At 40.9% G+C, this 23,502-nt stretch overlaps 1 protein-coding gene across 4 annotated transcripts in view; it reads right to left on the reverse strand.

The window, feature by feature from the left end:
* The window catches only part of LOC122547436 (vacuolar protein 8-like), a 77,260-nt gene that overhangs the window by 53,504 nt on the left and 254 nt on the right, over positions 1–23,502 (reverse strand). For 2 of the 4 annotated variants that reach the window (XM_043686073.1, XM_043686060.1), the window contains exons 1-7: positions 16,467–16,542; positions 15,940–16,296; positions 12,455–12,568; positions 11,180–11,299; positions 9,698–9,817; positions 4,488–4,610; positions 2,954–3,036 (exon numbers count right to left, since the gene is read on the reverse strand). In XM_043686073.1, coding sequence (XP_043542008.1) covers positions 2,954–3,036; positions 4,488–4,610; positions 9,698–9,817; positions 11,180–11,299; positions 12,455–12,568; positions 15,940–16,165 — 786 coding nt within the window. In that variant the 5' untranslated portion in view covers positions 16,166–16,296; positions 16,467–16,542. Of the gene's footprint in view, positions 1–2,953; positions 3,037–4,487; positions 4,611–9,697; positions 9,818–11,179; positions 11,300–12,454; positions 12,569–15,939; positions 16,297–16,466; positions 16,544–23,502 lie in introns of those variants that run through there. The other 2 variants (XM_043686080.1, XM_043686067.1) reach the window with 2 other exon arrangements.

A 23,502-nucleotide genomic window follows, 5' to 3' on the forward strand; every position in this document is an offset into this window, starting at 1 on the left:
ACTGCTGCAATCTGCAGCAATACCTTTGCTATCCAATTCTTGACTCTTTGATTCCTCTCCTGATTGGACTATATCTGGCAATGCTTCAATTTTAAAATGCTCATTCTCGAGTTCACAGATTCCTTAGAATGGGATAGAGACAGCAAAGGGAACCAAGGATACTGATACAAAAATCCAAGAAAAGTTGCAAGATAAATAAACACAGCCCCAGATCTCATTTTATAGATGGATAGAATCTTAATTAGGCCACAGATTAAGTACCGAGTACTGTTCCTGTCTCTATATTGTGAAAAGGAGAAAGTGTAAAATGATTTATTCCAGGAAAGACAAAAGCTATATTTTAAAGGAAGTTAGGTAAACACTTAAGGGAGCAAAGAATGGAAGGCCATGCTAGTGGGGCTAAATTAAAGAAAAGGCTTTTGTGGTGCATAAATACTGATATGGAACTGATTGACCAAAGACCTTTAACTGTGCTGTAAATGCAATGTAATAACATGCAAAACTTTGCCAGTGTTGTTTCTTCATTCATATCTGTCTCCTGAGATTCACTGTACCCTAGTTCGCCATTCTTAAACAAATTGTACTACTCCTTCCAAAGCTCCTGCACAAGGATGTTTATATCCCCGTTTGCTAACAAGCTTTATTTTTATCCAATATACTCGTTCCATCATAGCTGGATTAAATTTATTTCTGTGTTTTGTGCCAACATGAAACTTGCTTCTTGAGTGTGAAATTGAGCTTCATTAAAGATGTGGCACATTTCAGTTGCTGTGAAAGAATATGTGAACCTTGAACCCAACATCAAGAAATAATAATGTAGTCCTGTGATGACACATTATTCATAGCAGTTTAGAGATAACGAATACAAATTTACAGTAAAGAGAACTTCATGGACTGTATGGTTTAGAGCAGCTTTGTCCAAAAAGTGCCTGAGGAAAATATTGTGGCCTGCAGAGGGGCCCTGCCATCCAATGACATGGTTTGCCAATACTGGGGTGTCATGTGACAGGAGAAAGTGAGGACTGCAGATGCTGGAGATCAGAGCTGAAAATGTGTTGCTGGAAAAGCACAGTAGGTCAGGCAGCATCCAAGGAACAGGAGAATCGACGTTTCGGGCATAAGCCCTTGTCAGGTGACAGATTCACCTAGGAAATCAGAGGCCACTTCTCTTCAGAGATTACTGCTGAAAGATTTAACTTACTGAGCAGCAAACAACAAAGAGAAAAATGGCTTCTGATTGGAGGATTAGTGAATGCTGTGAATGTCCCTACATTCACTCAGCCCGAGGCCTCAATGATAGGAAAGGTAGTAACAATGCTAGACTGGACTGAACTGGTTCAGCAGCACAAAAGGACAAGATGCTTGATGTGTAAGCAAGTGGGCCCAGGTATCTCAGTCTGAAAGACAATACCCTTCTAAAACCCACTTTCATATGACAGGTTGCGCACCACTAGAAATGTACACAATAGCTGCCAACTCCGTAGCTAGATGTCAGTCCCTAACCCCTTTCCTGGTGATTGGGACTTGGAGTTGATTCTCACAGTTTGTGGAAGCTCTCAATGAGAGCTATTGCTGTCTTAAATAACTGATTGAGTGAATAACAGACAGTTAATAATGGTCAAAATATAACATTTCAAGATCAGGATGAGTCACATTATATCTCTGATTCAAACCTGCATGACTGCTGATCTTATATGATTGTGATCTTCTCAAAGAATTACTAATTACAACTTGATCTCTAGTTCACTCTTTTACTGGTGCAGATATACTGGAGTTTTATACTTCAATAATTATGACATCTGGTGTTAATCCCAGAGATTTGATTTAGAATTCACAATGTGGGTGTTGGGTAGAAAACCATTAGCAGAGCTTTGAATCTAAGAAATGTGGGCAAACACGTTTAAAACTCCACACCTGTCAGATACCATCTGAGAAATAGCAGGTGATAGAGAAGCAGAACATTGCTCAGTTTGATACTGAGTGACCTGTCAATCATGTTTCATTTGTATGGATTTTTTTTTGAAATAGTTTTATAAAACCTGATGTCTTTCCAGGCCATTTCAAAGAACATTTAAGTCAACCACATTGGTGTGGGTTAGAAGTCACATATGGACAAGACCATGTAAACACAGCAGATTTCTTTCCCTAAACAATATTAGTCAACTATGTGGGTTTTAACAAAAATCTAAAAACTTTAAGATTACTGTCAATTACTGATTGTTGCTTCTTATTCCAAGTTGATTTAGTTTACCGAGTTCAACTTCAGATTGTGGGATTTGAATCCAAAAAATGTGCCCAGTAACATAAAAGCATGCACTGTACCAACATTACTCAGCCACCTAATTACATCTGAAGTCTCTACATAAATGAGAACTTAGATTTCAGCAATCACATTGGAGCCACATTTTTACCCATAGGCTTCAACATCACTTATAAAATTATTCGAAGATTTCCCAGAAGACACCACTAAATACAGTCCACAACAGCAACATATATGCAAAACTGTTTGTCATGAGTGATGACAGACATACATCAGTGAAGCAATTTGGATATTGGCAGCCTGCAGAAACCTCTATTTGGAAGAGAAAATCCCCACTCAAATACTCACTGGTTAGATTAGATGAGATTAGATTCTCTACAGTGTAGAAACAGACCCTTCGGCCCAACAAATCCACAATAACCTTCCACACCACCCACACTCATTTACTCCTGACTAATGCACCTAACACTATGGGCAATTTAGCATGGCCAATTCACCTGACCTGCACAGCTACTGGAATTGGGGGTGTTAGTAGCAACCTATTTTGAAGAGTTCCTTTAACGAACTGGTCCTTCACAATGAATGCTGGATTAAAGAGTGGATATTCACACAATTTTTCATTTCCTTATAATGCATCACTCTGCCAGTCTCTTATAAATGATAGTAAATGAGAGAGCATTGTTAACTGTTTACCTGGACTTCGGAATCAGGAGATTGTAGCTGTAAGATTAGTACAGGCAGAGCTCCCTCCTTACATAGCAAATGTTGAGTATTTTCTTGAAAAGAAAATTTTGAAGTATTTGTGAGTTGTTACTAGTAAAGAACATGTCTGCAGGTTGAAGCCAATTACTTAGAACTTCAATGTCCTGACTGACTCTAAACTGAGGTTCAAATGTTGTAAATTTTGCGTCATAAAAGACTGTTATTGCAACCTATTAAGCCATTGTGGCAGACCTTCACTAATGTGTTAAATTTAAAATTTTCATCAAATTTTAATTCCTTAACCAACAGTATTGTGGATGCACCTCTGCCAAATGGACTGCACTGGTTCAAGTAGACAGCTCACCATCACGTTGTTATAAATATTTAGGGGTACTGTACCTTTAAGAGAGTTGAAAAGCCAGCAAGGGCTTAGAGAAACAGAGAGTCCGGAACAAAGTAACAATGTAATATTTGGTCAAAACAGCTAAGAGCTGTGTTGCTGGAATATAAAAACAAATTCGAATTTGGCAAACCAGTTTAAATTATGCCCCAAGTTACCAAAATCTGATTGAATTTGAAAAAATAACATTTTGACAACACTAAATCAATGAAATGATCCGATGTTTGGGGTATAAATATCAGACATTTTGAACAGTCACCCAGAGTGGCAAAGAGCAGCTAGCATCAACAACTAGAGAGACTGCTTGCAGAAACATCTGCACTCTTAAAAAGGTACCTTTATCTATCAAAGACCTGTGAAGCAGAATCCCTAACAAGAAAAGTAGACAGAGGAAAATCTACAGAGGACACTCTGCAAAGCTGACTGGTTTTGAAAGTGCTTTTTTTTTTGTAAACTGTAATTGGGATTTTTATTGGACCAGTATTGTAGAGGGGAAGGTAAAAGATAGGTTTAGAGAAAAGAGTTGTAAATAGTTGTTAGTTAATTATTCTCTATTGGTCATTTAAAAAGTTGTTAATTTTTACTTTAAATAGTGACTTTTGAGATAGTTCTTTGCCTCTTGAATTTTAACACATTACAGCACGGGGTGAATCCTTTCTGTGTTGCTGGTTTAAATTAGCAGAAGGTTTACCCCGTGTCGTAACAACATTCTCAAGGACAATTAGAATGAGCAAAGGCCACATCCAATCAATGAATTTTTAAGAATGGCTTCTGTTATGAGAAAACTCTGTATGTCTTCAATTCATGTTTCTTGTGCATCCCTCACTCCTTTTACACCACTGGTGGCTGTGCTTTCTGTGCTAGAAGAATTACATAAATGTGAATTAATACTGTTTATTAAAGAAATGACACAAAAGTAAAACAGAAAGGCAGTTAGCACTATGATCTGCATGCTGAAGAGTTTGTTTCTATTTCAGTTTACGGAACAAGATTCAGTGTGTAGGCTATTTCTATCTATTAAGTCCAACTCTGCAATACGTATACACATTTAAATGGAAGACACACTACATAGAACAGTGAATGACATGATTTTCCAATGCTTAAGCCAAACTTGTTGCAATTTACCTGATCTTGTAAGGTTAAGGATGGCACCTGCTGCATTTTGCTGCACTCTGGGATCATATGACTTTGCAAGACCCAAAAGAGATTTAATTGCCCCTTCAGAAGCAATGGCATTTCTGTTTAAAACTGAAGGGTAAATAGTAAAGAAGATCAACAGTCAGTAAACAGGAGCTAGTTAAACGATTTTAACAAGTTAACACTATTGCACATGGTATTAACAGAATTCAAGAGGAGTCTCAACATACAAACTGAATGACATTTTAGCATTTAGAGGAATTAACTTATTTATTGGTCTGAATCCTGAACGATATGGAGCTTGTACACAAGCCAACGATCAGCATTTCAAAGAGATACAACATTTCAACTTATGCATCGGTTTGTTATCATTCACACACACAAAAAAAAACTTACTGAAGAATTAAACAGAATAACAGGTTAGTCCAGTCTGCTAAGGCATCCAGGACAGAGCCAGGCGTGGTAATGGACAATGTTTTGTCTTCCTATCAGTTGTAACTTTATTGGTCTTTATTGGTCTCTGTGCACAAATCGTTCCAATGGCAGAATCTTCTGAGAATGGCAAAGCTTTGAATAGGGTGGAGTGGGCGGGAGTGGGGGGGGGATGTGAATGAATCTTAATTGGGCAGAAGGACAAATGTCACATTCCCACGGTTATTAAGTTCTCAGAATTTTTCAGGCAGATCAGGTTTCCCGATCACAATTGGTGAGAGTCTCTTCTGCATTAATTTGCATGTCTTGAATATTATTATCAACAGCGGCCTGTTGGAGTTACCCTCTGGTTACAAACTAATTGTACTGGAGACATGTACCTGGTGAAGTCCATATCTTTCTCCAACTCCAGCAAGTTCAAACGTCTTTACTAACATGGCTTCTTCAGACAAAAAAACCTGATTATTTGCACAAACAGTCACAATGTTAGGGCTGAAGCCATTCCATATTCATTGGTTCTTAAGAAGTCTCATTTATACATGGTCTGCCATCTTTAGGAGAACTGTTTCACAGACCTGTAAAGGAACAGTTGGACTTTGTCCGCTAGGTATGATTCTGTGAGTATGACTATGTCCCAGACAATACCATCACTAATCCTATTCCACTGGAATAGATCCACTATAGGCGGCAGCATAGTAATATACAGTGAGGAACGATTTGCCCATGGGAGTCCTCAACATTGACTTCAGACCCCATGAGGTCTCAAGTATCAGATCAAACATGGGCAAGGAGACCTCTTGCTGATTACCATCTAGCATTTCCCTTTGGCTGATGGATCAGTTCTCCTCCATTACTAATGCCACTTACAAGATGCATTGAGGGTGGCAAGGCCAAAAGGTGTACTGCGGATGAGGGAATTCAATGGCCATCACCAACTGGCAGCAGTACTATTAGTTGAGCTGATCAAGTCTGTCTTCTCACTGAGAATATTGTTTATTGGATGGCACCAACACTGTCCAAAATGGGATAGACTTCAAATAAATAAGCACCTCAGGCCTGGGCATCCATGAGGCACCATGGGTCATCAGTAGTAACAGAACTGTACTCCAGCACAATCTGCAGCCGCATGACCCAGCATATCCCCTTGTGACCATTAATAGCAAGCCAGGGGATTGACCCTAGTTCAATGAACTTTGTAAGAAATCATGCCAGGAGCAGAACAGGCACACTTAAAATGAGTATCAACCTGATCAAGCTATAAAACAGGGCTCCACAAATATCTCTATCCTCAATAATGCAGAAGCCTAGTGCATCAGTGCAAAACATAAGCCTGAAGCATTTGCAACAATCTTCAGCCAGAAGGGCTGAGTGCTAATCAATATCAGTTTCTGCCATTGGTCTCAAGCATCACAGATGCTAGTCTTCAACAAATTTGACTCACTCCATGTGATATCAAGAAATGATTGCAGGCATTACATATTGAAAAGGCTATATTCAGCAATTGTACAAAAAACTTGTGCTCCAGACATACTACATCCCAAGGCAAACCATTCCAATATAGCTTCAACACTGGTACCTACATGACGTGAAAATTGCGTGTATATACATAAAACCAAGACAAAATTACTGCCACAGTCTACTTTTTACCATCAGTAAAGAAATGGGTCACAAACAGTGCTACAAAGTGTCATTTGCTTAACAATACTCTGCCCTTTGATATTCAGTCTGGGTTCCACCAGGGCCACTTAGCTTTTGACCTCACTACAACCTTGGTTCAAGCACAGACCAAACCACTGAACTCAAGAGGAGAGTCAAGCGTGACTGTCTTTGGCATCAAGGTCACATTTGACTGAAAATGTTAGTAAGTTGCCCTGCAATTGCTAAAATAAATAGGTTAAGTGGACAACTCTCTACTGTTTAGAGTCCTACCTAGAAACATGGAAAATGGTTGTGGTAGCTGGTTATCTCAGCTCCAGGATATCTCTCAGTAGCTTCTCAGGATAGAATCTTAGGTGCAATAATCTTCATCAGTGACCTTCCCTCCATCATAAGGTCAGAAGTGGTGATCTTCATTGATGATTGCACAATCATACTCCTCAGATATTGAAGCAGCCCATTTTCAAATACATCAAGACCTGGGCAATATCTTGGATGACAAGTGAAAACTAACATTCATACCACACAAGTGCCAGTAATGACCATCTACAGCAAAAGTGAATCCAACCATTGCCCCTTGACATTCAATGGCTTTACCATGATTGAATCTCCTACTGTTAACATCCTTGGGGCTACCATTGACCAGAAATTCAAATGGACTCACCATATAAATACAGTGGCTACACAGCAGGACAGAAGCTAAGAATCCTTTAGTGTTACTCATCTCCTGATTCTCAAATCCACCCTCTACATGGCAGTCAGGAGTGTGATGGAATACTCCCCACTTGTCTGTAGCTCCAAAAACACTCAAGAAAATTCACACTATCCAAGCTAAAGCAGCACCACATCCACAAGCATCCATTCCTTCCACCATTGATGCATGTAGCAGTGTGTACTATCTACAAAAATATTGCAGAAATTTACCAAGGCTCCATAAGACAGCACCACAACCACTAACATTGAGAAGGAAAATGGCAGTAGATCCATAGGAGCACCACCACCTACTAGTTCTCTTCTACACCACTCGCCTTCTGGACTTGGGACTGCATTGCTGTTCTTTCAGTGGTGCTGGTGCAAATTCTTAGTGTTCCCTAACATCATTGTGGGTGTACCTACACCAAATGTGGCAGTTCAAGAAGGCAGCTCACTACCATCTTCTCAGGGGCAAGTGGGCAACTGGGATAGGCAACAAATGCTGGTCCAGCCAGTGAAGCCCGCATCCGATGAATGAATGATAAAAAGTCATATCCTTAACCACTTACAGCAGTGATTCCCAAACATTTTCCCACTGTGACCCCAACTGAAAACTGTTGTGACCCCTTGGTAAGTGATGAAAATGGAGAAGACCCTTGAAAAGTAATAGTGATGTTGGTGGTTGGGGAGAGAGCTGTTGCTTCAGAGTTCACAATCTCAAAATGTCAGCTCATGAACCCAACTGCATTTCCAACACCCAAGCCTTGACTTTCAGAGTTCGAGATGATGCCTTTCCATGTTCATCAGTTTATGAGAAATCTCAACCATATGCAGTCAGCTATCTTGTCCTTAAATGCTTATAGTGTTAGGGATGAAGTCTCAATGGCCTGCTGGCCTGCCCAAAGCACAGATCCACACAAGCTAATCTCAGCAATCCTGCCTGGATTCATGGCATATGGGGCTCAACTTAAAAAGGGGATTAATAGAAAAAGTGGCTGAAGAGGTGGCCTGGCTTGGTAGAGAGGTAGGAAAATGAAACTTGAAGTTCATGTTTGTCGGCAGCATTTGAAGGATCCTGGTCAATGGAAGGATCAATGGAAGGTGCACAGGGGAGACCACCAGTCATAGGGCCAAGGGAGACAGTTAACAATGAGAGATGGTTTTAAAATGTCACTTGAAGAGTTACTTAAGGGCTTAATACTCTCACTGTTGGATTGACAAACTGTCCTGCTATCATGTGGCCTTTCTGGAAGCAAAAGCATTGCAGCAGCAAGCTGATGTGGCTACAGGGATGTGGGAGTGGGTACAGGGACATGCGTACAGAGATGTCAGCAGCAGAGTGGGTGAGAGTGTGGTGGTGCATGGGTGTGGGGTGTTGGTGTGGGAATGTGGGTGTAGGGTGTTGGTCTGAGCACTAGTGTCAGTATGAGGGTTTGGGTGTGGGACGGAGTCTGGGTGTGTGTAGGTGTTGGTGAAGGTATTGATGTGGGGTGGAGTCTGGGTATGGGGGGGGTGTTGATATGGGTATTAGTGTTGTGTGGAGTCTGGCTGTGTGGGGGTTCTGGTGAGGGTACGTGAGGCTGTTGGTGAGGGTGTGTGGGGTGTTGGGGTGGTGTGGAGTCTGAGTGCATGTGGGTGTGGGTGCAATGTCTAAGTGTGGTACCCTCAAAGACACTCTGTGCCTGATTGAGGTGATGGAGAAAGGGCAGTGCATTGCTCGCTGAGAGCTCTTACTTCTGACCCCCTGCCCCCTTCCTCTGCAGTTGCACCCCTGGATATTCTACCCTTCACCCAGATAGATCAGATCAGGTTCCTTCTGGATCCTTGAATTTCATGGTTAGCTTTCTGGCAGGAGCATGCTCCTATATGGTACTGCTGAGCACAGAAGCTGCTATGGCCTCTAACTGGCTGGCAGCTCCTACTGAACATAATTTGTGGCTCTTCCACTCAAATCCCAATCGAGAGGAAAGCCAATCAGTGTTCTGAGAACTCTCTGATTGACTGGTTAGCAGGAGGTCCAGCAGACCTTCCTAGGAATATGCAGCAAGGAATCTCTCAGTGGCTTCCAGCCAGCAAATGAGATTCACTCTCATAATGGAAGATTGTCCACGTACAGTAGCAATAAATGTTTGAATTAAAGGAGGAAGGTTTAGGGGAGATGTCAGAGGTAGGTTCTTTACACAGAGTGGTGGGTGCACTGCCAGTAGTGCTAGTAGAATCACATACATTAGGGATATTTAAGCAACTCTTGGATAGGCACAAGAAGAGAGTAAAATGAAGGAACGTAGGTTAGTTTGATCTTGGAGTAGGATAAAAGGTTGGCACAACATCGAGGGCCGAAAGATCTGTACTGCACTGTACTGTTCTACGTTCTTACGAGAGCACAATTTAGTAGTTTTCCTATTCTGTATACATACCCGAAGTAGCTAAGGTGGCCACACATGCACAGGAGTTGCACTGTACAGTGGCATCTCCAGAATGAAGCAGCTCCAATATGGGCTCCAGCAGTCCAACCTGTACCACTGTCTCTTTGTTCACTGTAAAAATAATAGATAAAGGAAGGTGACATAGATCATAAATACAAGTTTCGCCTAAAGTTATATTGGCCTTGTCGAGAGATAAGAAAGCATTCTCTTTTTCAGTAGTGTAAATAAGCTTGAATTCCAGCACTCACATTAAAAAGGTCAGTGCTTATATTTACATGTATACAGCCAAATGTTAGGTGAATTAGTTAAACACTGAAGCAGGAAATTAATATAGAAAAAAAACGAGCGCCTCATCTAATTTTTAATTTGAGCTAAAATAAGTGATACTCGACGATATTCAATCTAATTAAAAAGCCAAGCATCTGCTATCATTGTCACTTGGCCTATGATGGATGGGGAGATAATGTAGCTGTTTTCCGTCTTGTTTGTGCCATTAGTACTCCATTTCTGGGCACAACATGGAAATCCGAGCACATGATGTCTTAAGGTGGAGTCTGATATGAAATATGGTCTTGGTTAGAGATCAGACAGAGGTGCTCTATTGTACTTCAAAAAAGCAATAATGTTTTAAAATTTATGTAAAGTACAAATGACATCATTTATGTGGCTTATGGCCGGATGTTTCAGGTTTTTGTTGGTTCTAAGCCTGGTGCAGGCTGTCATATTTATCTTGTGTTTGGCTTTGTGGTGAACAGGATTGGCTTGTACATGGAAATAAGTATGTTTTCAAAGCTTTTTGTCTTGCACTCATCAAGCCAATCACAAAATTGCTAAATTTCAAATGATCACAACAATGTATACCATAGAAGAAAAGGTGTTGATTGGTTGGTAAGTCAACTTGCCAATCAATCTGCACAGTTTTCTCCAGAATATATGATGTTGCAATTGTTTCATATTTGGCATTCTTGCATTTGTTCTGATGAGTGCAAGACGAAAAGCTTTGGCAACGTGTCTTTCTTTCCAACGATATTTAAAAGTGTACCTTTGAAATTCTGACAAGTTTAAAGAGATTGCAGAAAAACTGTAACAAGCAATTTTTTTGTTACAATGATAAAACTACTTTGTTTTCTTTATAGTCACAGTGAACCTTAGTACAAAGGATAGTTCCTAATTCTCACCATGCTCAATGGCAGAATGAGGAATTAGGCATTTTACATAGATAAGTTATTTGTGGGAAGAGAGAAAATGGCCAAGACATTTTGAATGCTAACACAAATTCTCTGTAACTGTGATCCATGGTTAATGGCCCCTCTTCACCCTCCTCAGACTCTTCACTCTTTCTACTGCCTTTCACATGATTAAATGCTCCATTCTTCCTGAACATTTTTCCTCAACAACTCATTACAATCTTGGTTTTGATTTTTCCTGTTGTACATTATGATGTTAAGAAGTAAAGACATGTTGCCCACTCACCATTACCCTCCACTAAGAGATTGACCAGTGACAGAGAAGCTTTCCTCTGCACTTCCAGATCATTGGACCGTAACAAGTCATAATATGGCTCCAGGTATTCTTCAGGCAATTCATTCTTCACTGGAAAAAGTAATAGACAAATGAATAATTGTCATTTTTTTTTTATCAGACCAGACTGTTCTGTTTTAAAGGTGGTACTCATTTATGGCTTATTTGGTGAGAAGTGCCTAGCACAAATGGAGGTATGAGGGGCATGAAGATGATTGCAACACATATGTGGCTGCCAATGGTTAGTAATTACAGAAGTGGAATCGGGAGGCTGGTGGAGAACCAAAACAATGCATTGTGATGGATGCCCACTAATTGAGTGACTCCTGGCTCAGAGGTAGGGACACTGGCACTGCACTGTAAGAGCCGTCTGTGTAGTTATGTTTAAGTGCATCTTTGACGTTGGTGGGATTTGCATCCAGTTCTCCTGGGTTAGAGGTAGCACTGACACTGCATCACAAGTGCCCTCCTGAATGCTGCCAGTTATGTTCTGACTAACCCGTTCAGGAAGGCTTTACCTGTTTTGACATACTTCTGAAGCTAATAGATCGAGAATCTGGTCTCTAGCTCAGAGTTAGTGGTGGCAGTGGTTGGGGAATGGAGGTGGTGTCTACCTATTATGATGCACCTCTGGCTCCCAAGGACTTGAACCAGGACTCGAAGCTCAGCTGTGGCTCAGCTCTCATGGCTCACATCAACAACCCTGGCTAGATAATGGTTAGATTAAACAACACATATTATCAACCTACACAGCTACCGTCCTTTAATTGCTCATTCTCTTTACATTTTCCTGGTGAAATTTTATCATCAATATCATCTTTCTAGAATCCTAGCCTGTACCTCAAGCTTTGATAATGAGCGTACGTCTGAAAACTATCTGCCCATATTACATAATCTGAAACCTATTTCTAGCCTTCTGGATATTAACTGTTATAATGCCACAAAATCAACTCAGTGCATTGTTAGTATGGAGTCATAACCAACAAAGAGGTGTATGCAATTCTCTCCATTAAGTCAATTGGTTATGTACAGCTTGAGGCTAAGCACTTCATTAGCACAGGGTGAGGTGAGTAGGCGCTCTCCAATGATATCCTAAAAAGGATTGAGTCCATGTTGTTGGTTTTATTCTTTACCACAATCTTAATTATCTAGCCAACTGAGCTAACCAACCCCCATGCCCTTAGTAAGATACCTTTTAAAACAATTTTGTTAAAATACTGTACTCACGCTGTTCACTGATGTGTAGGTAGTAGAGAGCAGCTGATTGCTGTAGACTTGGGTTTTCAGAAGCAGCTAATGTCCTCAAAGCTTCCAAACATTCAGTGTCAATCACTTTACTTTCTGAAATTGTACAGGCAAATGAGACAGCACAGTTGTTTTAGGCAAGACATAGGATTGAAATTGCAGAATGAGACATAAGTGTACAAATGCTCAATATTTGTTGAAACTCTACTGACTGCAATTTAATGGAAGCAGATTTCTAAATTTTGGAATAAAACAAAGAACTGTGGATGTTAGAAATCAAACAAAAACAGAAATTGCTTGAGAAACTCAGCAAAACCTGGCAGCACCTATGGAGAGAAAGCAGACTTTTTTTTTCTGAAGGTTTTATTTTTTGACCTCTTAATTCACTTACATTTTTCTGTCCCTTTGCTTCTTCCGACTGTAGTATGCTGGACTAGATTGTAGGCGAAAGTGAGGGCTGCTGATGTTGGAGATCAGAGTCAAGATTAGAGTGGTGCTGGAAAAGCACAGCTGGTCAGGCAGCATAACAGGAGCAGGAAAGTCGACGTTTTGGGCAAAAGCCCTTCATCAGGAATGGGCTGATGGAGGTCTTTTGTCCGAAACATTGGTTTTCCTGCTCCTCGGATGCTGCCTGACCTGCTGTGCTTTTCCAGCACCACTCTAATCTGTACTTAATTGTACTCTACTTTCTTCTCTGACATTTGTTTTGGAACATGACTAGACCAATTCACATCAATGAGCTGCTGCCTGATCCGTGACCTGACTCCATGTGCGACATTTTCTGGGCCTGCCCACAGTTTGTAGAAGGGCAGGTGATGTTAATTGATTGGGCAGTGGGCAACATTAAATTTGCTAACAGCGGGTTAAAGTTTTGCTTGCTTGTTTTCAGAACCTTACAGGTTATCTATCCCAACCCATCATGGTCAGGGACCTGTTTTGAATCTATCAACCTGTCATGAATACTCATTTACACCCTGGCCCACAGGAATAGCTTTTACAGGTGGAACCCTGTTTGCCAAAAATGCAAAGCATGCATTCATAAACTTGACGATATACATGAGGTCCAGGAAAATCAACATTTTGGAGCCCTTCATCAGAAATGCTGCGCTTATCCAGCTACACACTCTCAACTCTGATCTCCAGCATCTGCAGACCTCACTGTCTCCTAATATATATGAGGTGTGTACCTGCCAGGATAGACTTCCACTTTCAGGCTCCGATCAATACAACTTGCTTCATTTTCTTATCTCCTTCATAACTAAGGTTCTGTGCAAGTACTTACTGTGTTAGGCATGCAGTTTCTTCATGAGAGGTATTAGTCATGTGTAGTTTGATTTATTGTCATTAACTGTTTACAATGTTAGCAGTGAAGTGTGATCAGGCCTGCAAGCCTATTCAAGTGAGACAGCCACACTGGCCTATGCAAACAAATCTGACAAGGGCAGGCAAGCGTGGCTGAATTTGAAGCAGGGCATGATTCAAAAGGCATCTTTAGTAGTTGAATCTTTTTCCCATGAAGCCTTTGGTAAAAAGCCATCAGATTTGCTTATTTTTCTAGATCTAATGAATGTTCAGTGATGTGACAGTATGTGAGCCACTGAGTGTTACAGGTCCTTCAGTTTTAAGTGTGAACCCTAGCAGGTGAAACGCAGTCCCACTGGTGCCAGTAGTGCTACAATGGTAGCTGCAATTAAATGGCAGATAAAGACTACACATGAGGCATCTGATGGAGATGCCTGTCACCCAAACTTATCCTCTTGCAATGCCAACTCACACTTATAGGAGCATGAAGCATTGAGTAGAAAGTGCTGCATACTGGCAGAATGTAGCAGATCATTCATTGTTTAGTGGCACTGAAGTAGGTTCTCTTAAGCTGTTCCTGGGCTCTGACTTCTGCAGCCACCTCAGTTCAGGCTGCCTTTATCACCCAGGATAGCCTTGTTGCTATCGATAGGGAAAAAAAGTCCCCTTCTCTCCTGGACAACCTTCAGGTGAACCTAAGGGGTCATCGCTAAACTGTGGTGCTATTTGCTTTGCCTGGTTTCTGACATCTCCAGAGGTGGGCGGATGTGAGGAGCAGAGGGTGAATGTTGTTCCTGGGTTGCAGAGTGTGAAACACTAAGTGTCTTTTAAATATGGTCACCAAAAGATGTGGGTGGGAGGGGGAGCAGAACGTCCTACCCATTTAGAGTCCTGGAATTTTACAGTACGGAAACAGACTTTGCTCATAAAAATTGGTGTTTTATGCAGACATGAATATGTAATGAGAAAAATGAAATTACACATGAAAACGTAGCCTAGCCCTGAATGGAAGCCTCTCCCACTTTTAAACCTACTTCAATACTTAGTCTGAGAGAAAGTAAATTTTGCTTCTTTTTTTTGCTGTTCAAGGTGATAGATCACTGAGCACAATATTCACAAAGCCCCAAATAGGTCAATGACATTGTTCCCTTATTCTACACTGTTAAAAATCAACACTCCAGCAACTTGAGGGATAAACAGAGTATGATATATGTGGTGAGTAATAAAGAGTAACTAAAGTTATTCACTGCAAACTCACTCTTGCAGCAATTTCTAATCCAACATGCTTATAATGGATTTGAACCCATTACAGAATTACAAGAATAATACTACTCAAGGCTGAATCAGTCAGGGCGATACAGTGGATGAGAGCTTAGCACTGCTTGCTGCCTCACTGCACCAGGGACCCAGATTCAATTGCAGCGTTAGGTGACTTTGTGGAGTTTGCATGTTCTTCCCGTGTCAGCGTGGGTTTCCTCCGAGTGCTCTGATTTCCTCCCACAATCCAAAGATGTGCAGGTGAGGTAGATTGGCCTTGCTAAATGTGAAGTTACGAGATTGGGGGTGGGTCTGAGTGGGATGTTGTTTGGACAGTCAGTGCAGACACGATGGGCTGAATGTGCTCTTTCTGCGCTATAGGGATTTTATGATCCTAATAATGTAAACCTGATCAAATGGACTAGCATTAACTTTCTAAGAAAAATACATTTACAAATTTATTAACAGAAATGATTCTATGGTTTCAGCATTGGTTAGTGGAGCAGTGACCTACTAACTATTTTTGTCTACAGGCTGTTTTTTAAACAATGCCATCCATTTAAAGTAAATTCTAGGTAAAAACTTGTTACGCAACTGTAACTTTAAACCTATTGAGACTGTATTAATATTCTAAGGATATTAAGTTATGCAAAGTGAATATTTATAACATTCATAAATTGTGCTACTAATGATGACAATAGAAAATAATATCATTGAAAAGACTATAAAGTTACAAGGCCTTCAATGAAATTTCTGCAATGCAATCTTTATATTATAAAAAAAACATGAAAATAACTAAAACAAACCCAACCCACAATCAAGCCATTATCCAAGGTAGGAAGTCAAGCCTACAATAAAACAAGTATGACTGGCTTTGAAGAAATGTTGCATGGAAGGCACAAGCTTACCTTCTACATGCTGCAAAAACTGTTGTGCAGCTTCTTTCTCATGTTGTTGAAGAACTGGTTTGTAAAACCTCTTTGACTCAGGTTTATTCCGTTTCAGACAGCAACAGTGTTGTATGGACGCAAAAAAATATTTTATTTTCTGCAAGAGATTTTCTGAGGCCCTCTGTATCAGTTCCATAAAATTCTTCAGGTGTTGGCTGCATGAGTCACAGAACGTTTCCATCATTCAATTTTTTTCTTCCACACGACCGAAACTCCTTGGACTGAAACTCCTAGTCAAATGTTAATGATATAAAGCTTTCGGAAAGCCAGAGGCATAAGAGTATTTGTTGTTCGAAGTTGTTTTCTTCATTGAGTCTAGAATACATTGCAAATTAATAAATTTGAATTTTGATTTAAAAAAAAGTTGCTATTTAATATACACATTTATGAACCAGAGGCACAAAAACACACCAAAGATCCCAACATTTAATGCACTAATGTCGATGTTCCAAAAATACAGTCTGTTTAATTTGTAACACACTCACCATGTTTTCACGGTTGAATTTACATCTGCACTGCAAACAAAGGCCAACTTGTGCCTCTCTGATAATAAAGAGGAGTGGCTATAACAACGGCACAGGGAGGTGCTAATTTGTCAAGCAAATCCACTTTCTCACTGGAATTAAAATCTGTGATAGACATTTAATTGAGAATGTGTAAACCTGTAAATGACTTTAAAACGAACGGATCAATTTTGTCTTCTAGTTCAGCATTCTAGAATCCTAAAATGAAAAAGATTAGGAATTGAATATGAAATCATATATTTAGTGCAAAATTATTTGTTGTTCAACAATAATGTATAAAATGTCAGGATTTATCTCAGTGAGCAATCCAGTCGATACAGGAGGTAATCTTCTGATTGATAATTTATTTTTTCATAACAGCATTTGCTAAATGCTTTTGAAATTCAAGTTTATGCACAAGTTCCTGAAGAATTTGGGTTCATTTTGGGTGGCTGATGAGTTAGAACCAGGACTACTATTCTCTCCAGTGCGTGCTGCTGAGGACATTTTCAAAATTCCTGCTCCCTGTAGGACACCAGGGCAGCAACAATCCAAACTTCAGTTGTGGGACCCACTTCTTATTTTCTGATCTCACAGCAATAAGACTAAGGCATTTTCTTTTTCTTTTATTGAGTTAGCTTTGGATGTCATTGGTGGAATCAGGCGGTCTCCTCAAGTATCTATGAAAATAGAAGCATTTATAAAAAGAAACCACAGGGTGGAAACAGTGTACTAATTTCATACAAACTCTCCTTCCATTTTGTTTTTCCCAGGTGGAGGGAGTTAAAATACTCTCCTTACAAAGTCAGAACATGTGTACTCTTTTGTTAGAGGAATGATTAGAATTTATTGCTTGCCACACATAAAGGTCATAGACTAAATGTGTTACCATGGCATTAATAGCCTGGTGAAATGCAAACATGCTCTTACATCTGGATAGGACTTGAACATTTGCCAAAATGCTTTGCATTTTCTTTCTGTTGTTGCTCTAAATTTGGAGGTTAAATTGCTTCATAGTATGAAACAAAATGTAAACACAATTATTTTAGTAAACTTTTTGGGCTAAAAAAATTCTCACCTATGTTTGGTACAACGGTGAGGTAATACTTGCTCTGGTACTTTTCTTTCTCCGTGTTTATCTAATGCTGTTTTTGTAGTGCTCCCAAAAACTGTCTCAGTACTCTTCTTTGACCTTTGATTCCCCACCCCCGGTCCTGAAAAAAAGACTGGGGTCTTTTCTTTTGTTCCAATTTTTCCTTTTTAACAGACAGATTGTTTAAAGGTAAATCAGCAGGGGGTTAAAGGTTCCGGGTAATCCGCATTTCATCCTGTTATGTTCCCACAATGTGTCAGGCCATGAGCACCATGATTTCATGCAATAAACTGTTCTCGCAGCAGAAGGTGAGGTTGGTATTTAATTTAGAACAACCCAAACAGCATTATAGCTGCTCTTAAGACAAACCAATTTCAGTGTTTAAATCATTGCTTATAAATAATCCGCCTGTTGTTCCCTGTATAATGCAATCTTTAATCAATCGTTAGTTTACTGTTTGTATGTCTAGTCAAACAACTGTTTTATGTCATTGCGACTGGTGTTACAATAGCAGAAGTACATCAGAATAAGGACTCGATTATATAACTGATATGTGCATGTGCCCGTGCCAATCCTGCCACTGTTGAAGTGGATGCCAGTTAATCAGCAGAATTTCATAGATGCAGTCAACTGCTCTACTGAGCTGAAAACTGCTTCGTCGAATGGCTAGCCTAACACATTGAAACACATTAAATTGGAAGGTCAGTTCCTTATAAGAAACAGTGGCGTTCATGAAATAAAACACATCCAATGTTGGGAACAGAACAGATTATCTAGCACCTAAAGCTTTTAAACAGCTACTGGTTGATCTTAAAACCATCTTGTTGCTACAAGGAGAAAGTTTTCAATCAAACAGCTCAGTCATCTCTTTTTGGGGCCAATGGAGGTGAAGCAAAAGCCTGAGAGAACTCAAATTAATAAAGCACTTTTCATAGCATCAAATCTGCATTGCAGGCATCAGAGTGAATGTGATTTAGCTCTACCCTAAACATGGGACCAGGTGAGAAAGATTTGGAACTGCCAGCTGGGAGTTTCCATGCACCGACTGAAGCATTGGAAAAGCAACAATAAACTCAGTCCTTTTAACCCTGCAAAGTCCTCCTTGCCAACCTCTGGGGTGTTGCCAAGTTGGGGGAGTTGTCTCACAAATTCGTCAAGTAATGGCCTGACAAAGTCATACACGCAGAATCATACCTTACACACAATGGCTCATATATTACCATCAGTATCCCTGGTTATGTCCACCAGTAGGATAGACTGAGCATAGGTGATGGCACATTGATAAACGTCCAGAAGAAATTGTCCTGAGAGTTGTCAACTTCATGAACCCTCATGTATCAGGTCCAACGTAGGCAAGGAAATCTATTGCTGATTACGATACATCCACATCCACCACCTCACCGTGGTGGCTGATTAAACAATACTCCTTCACATTGAAAACCATTTGTAGGAAGCACTGAGAGTGGCAAGGGCAAAATAATGTCCTCTGGGATGAAGGGTTTCAATGCCCATCACCAACAGCTGTAGCACTACAGATCAGGTTGGTCAGATCCTAAAGGACATAGCTGCTGGACTGGGTCTACAGCAGGTTGTAAGGGAACCAACATGAGGGGAAAAAAACAAAACTGACTTCATCCTCACTAAGATAGATGTATCTGTCTATGACATATGAGTAAGTATAGATGCATTGAGGAAACCCTCATGATTCAGCGTAACCCCTACTCTACCATTAGCATCAAGTGGATCACCTCATTTGAATGACGAGTGCAGAGGGCACAGCATGGAGGAGCACCAGGCATTCTTAAAAATGAGGTGCTAACCTGGTGAAACTACAAGAACATTTGCATGCCAAACAGCATAAGTAGCAAGTAATATACAGAGCTAAGTGCTTCCACAAGCAACGCATTCTGATATACCCAATTGTCAATGGTGGTGGACAATTAAACAACTCACTGGAGGAGGAGGCACCACAAACATTGCCATCCTCAATGATGGGGGAGTCCGGCACACACTGAAGCATTTGTAACAACCTTCAGCTAGAAACACTGAGCGGTGATGCATCTGATCCTCCTCTGGAAGTCCTCAACATCACGGATGCCAGTCTTCGGGTGATTTAATTCACTCCACGTGATATCAATAAATATTTGATGGCATAGAATATTGTGAAGGGTATGGGCCGTGACGACAATTAGGCAATAGCATTAAAAATGTGTTCTCTGGAACTATTCAGTGCCAAGCCATTCCAGCATAGTTACAGAACTGGCATTTACTCAACAATGTGGAAAATTGCAGAGTTATGTGCTATAGCAGGACAATTCCAACCTGACCAATGAACACTCCATCAGTCTACTCTCAATCATCAGTAAAGTGATGAAAGGTGTCAACAATATTGACACCAAGCAGACTATGCTTAGCAGTAAGCAGTTCAAGACACTCATTTTGCACTTTGCCAGGATCACTGAGCTCTTAACTTCATGACAGACATGGCCTAAATATGGACAAAAGAGCTGAATTCCAGATGAGAGGTGAGCGCCAGCGGTTGACACCAAGGCCACAATTGACTGAGTGTGGCATCAAGGAGCTTTGGAAAAACCAGTGAATTGGAATGAAGGGGAAAAATTTCTGCTTTCGTATCAGTCTGGAGAAAGCTGCAGTACAGAGTGCTTTGGGAGCCCTCAACCAGGAATCATAATAAACCAGCATCCAAGTCCAGTAGGTAATACGGAAGGGAAATGAAATGTTGGTTAATCTCAGGCATGGAGAGATTTTCTTATGGGTAGAAATTGAATAGGTTTGGCTTGTACACATTGGAGTTTACAAGAACGAGAGACAACCTTATTGTACCATATAGGATAGTTAAGGGAACTTCACAGAATAGCTGCTGAGAGATTGTTTCCCTTTGTAGGCACAGAGGGCTTAATCTCAGCATGAGGTAGTTGCTCACTTAAAACAGAGATAAGGAAGAATTTATTCTCTCAGAGGGTGGTCAATCTGTGGATTTTTTTTACTGCAAAAAGCTGTAGAGACTGCCTCAGTAACTTTATTCAAAATTAAGATAAACAAACTTAAATCAGTAATGGGATCAAGTGTTATGGGAAAGGGAGGCAAATACAGTTTAGGATTATCAGATCAGCCATGATCTCATTGAATGACAGCCAGGTATGATGGACAGATTGGGAGAAAGTGAGGACTGCAAATGCTGGAGAGTCAGATTCGAAAAGTGTGACACTGGAAAAATGCAGCAGGTAGGGCAACATCCGAGGAGCAGAAGAGTCAGAGTTTCGGGCATAGGGCCTTCATTAGCAATGTGACATTAGGAATCCTGCTCCTCGTATGCTGCCTAACATGATGACCAGAAAGGTCTACTCATATCTTGTGTGTTATGTTTTGGAGTCATAACCAGCACAAATCAACATGGCTGTGGTTGTTGGAGCTCAGTCATCTCAGCTCTGGTATATGTCTGCAGGAATTCCTTGGGGTAGAGTCCTTTGTGAGATTGCGCCCAGTAACTGCATAAAAGCCATATATTCAATGTGCTTTTTCTTTTGGTTTAACAGTGAATAAACTTTCCCTTTCTTTGACTCAAGAAAAACTTATTGATTGGACCATTATTGCTCAGAACAAAAATAGTTAACTACATTTTAAAGAAATCTGGTATGAATTACTTAAATAATTTAAATATTTAAGATTTTAAAGATAAGAACGCAAGTTTTTTATTGTGACCAGCTGAGGAAGACAAACAGAACTATTTACCCTTACTCACTTGGCCATAATGGTTTCTGCCTGCAACGATTTTATCAAGTAGCATCTGTTAGGCTGTATATAAGAGGGGAAAATTTTAAAAGGGACCTAAGGGGCAACTTTTTCATGCAGAGGGTAATGGGCGTATAGAATGAGCTGCCTCATGCAGAGGGTAATGGGCGTATAGAATGAGCTGCCTGAGGAAGTGGTGGAGGCTGGTACAATTACAATATTTAAAAAGCATCTGGATTGATGTATGAATAGGAAGGGTTACAGGAATATGGGCCAAGTGCTGCCACTGGGACGAGATTAGGTTAGGATATTTGGTCGGCATGGATGAGTTGGATTGAAGGGTCTGTTTCTGTGCTGTACATCTCTATGACTCTAAGTCTGTCTTCCCTGAGTTCATACTGCGCTGATTGCTTGAAAGCTAAATTTGAAGCAAAGATCTCATTTCCATATGCAAAACAGCTGTTTCAGGCAACAAGCCCTGCTGTGTTTTATGGATTTTTGCTCATCAGTACTTATAACAAGGATGTACTACCCATGCACTCTAATTGACACATTTTTAATCAACCTATTGAGCTATGCTATGACACACTTATGGAGCAGATGGGACTTGAACTTGGACCTCCTGGCTAAGTTCACTGTATTATAGACTGAGAAAGCCATTTGGTACCTGAAAGAAACAAAAACAGAAAGTGCTGGAAGACTCAGTAGGTCTGGTAGCATCTCTGGAGAGAATGCTACTACCCCAACCCTCTAATCGCAACAAGGACAGAACCCCCCTGGTCCTCACCTTCCACCCCACTGACCTCTGTACATATCGCATCATCCGCCGCCATTTCCGTCACCTACAAACGGACCCCACCACGAGACATATATTTCCCTTCCCACCCCTATCTGCTTTCTGTAAAGACCATTTCCTCTGTGACTACCTCATCAGGTCCATACCCCCTAACACCCCCTCTCCGGGCACCTTCCCCTGCCACCGCTGGAATTCCAAAACCTGCACCCACACCTCCCCCATCACCTTCACCCAAGGGCCCAAAGGAGTCTTCCACATCCAAAGGTTCACCTGCACTTCCACAGTCATTGTACACCTGCACTGTATCTGTTGCTCCTGATACTGTCTCCATCACATTGGGGAGACAGGATGCCTACTCGCAGAATGCTTCAGAGAACATCTCCCGCACACCCACACCAATCAACCTCACTACCCCGTGGCTGAACACTTGAACTCCCCCTCCCACTCTGCCGAGGACATGCAGGTTCTGGGCTTCCTCCGACGCCTGGAGGAAGAATGCCTCATCTTCTGCCTTGGGACTCTCCAACCCCATGGCATCAATGTGGATTTCATCAGTTTGCTAATTTCCCGCCTTATGCCCAAACGTTGATTTTCCTGTTCCTCGGATGCTGTTGTGCTTTCCCAGTACCACACTCTTGTCTCTGGAGAGAAAGCAGAGATTACATTTCAGGTTCAGTAATCCCTCTTTAGAACTGATCTTCCAGCAATTTGTTTTTGTTTCTTATTTTCAGGATCTGCAGTTCTTTCTCTTTTTTTGGTACCTAAAATACATGACCTGCACAGTTGAATTTGTAGTCTTTCAGTCACTTGACAGTTCAACACACCTCTCATGGCTAACATTTCTGTCTTAGGTCTGCTACAGTGGTCCTAGAATCCCTACAGTGTGGAAGCAGACCATATGGCCCATTAAGTCCACACGACCCATCCAAAGAGAATCCCACCCAGACCCATCCCTTGGACCCTGCATTTCGCATGGCCAATCCACCTTATCTGCACATCTTTGGATTGTGGGAGGAAACCAGAGCACCCGGAGGAAAACACACTGGCACAGGGAGAATGTGTGGAATTTGCACAGTCATCTGAGGCTGGAATCAAACCCAGGTCCCTGGCACTGTGCTAACAGTGCTGAGCACTGTACCCAACAAAGCTCAGCACATGATACAGGAACAGCACCTCCCTTTCTGTTTGGGCACTTTACAACCTACAACACTAATCACATAGTTCCATTTAATTAGACGCAACCCTCCACCATCTCATACCTTGTCATAAATTTGCTCTCAACTAGCTGACTTACTTTGTGTTATAAGCACCAACCATTAGCACCTATTCTGTATCGATACCTTTTCTTCACTACCATTAGCTCTCTATTTATCTTT

The sequence above is a fragment of the Chiloscyllium plagiosum genome, chromosome 3 (assembly GCF_004010195.1).
Source record: "Chiloscyllium plagiosum isolate BGI_BamShark_2017 chromosome 3, ASM401019v2, whole genome shotgun sequence".
NCBI lineage: Eukaryota > Metazoa > Chordata > Chondrichthyes > Orectolobiformes > Hemiscylliidae > Chiloscyllium > Chiloscyllium plagiosum.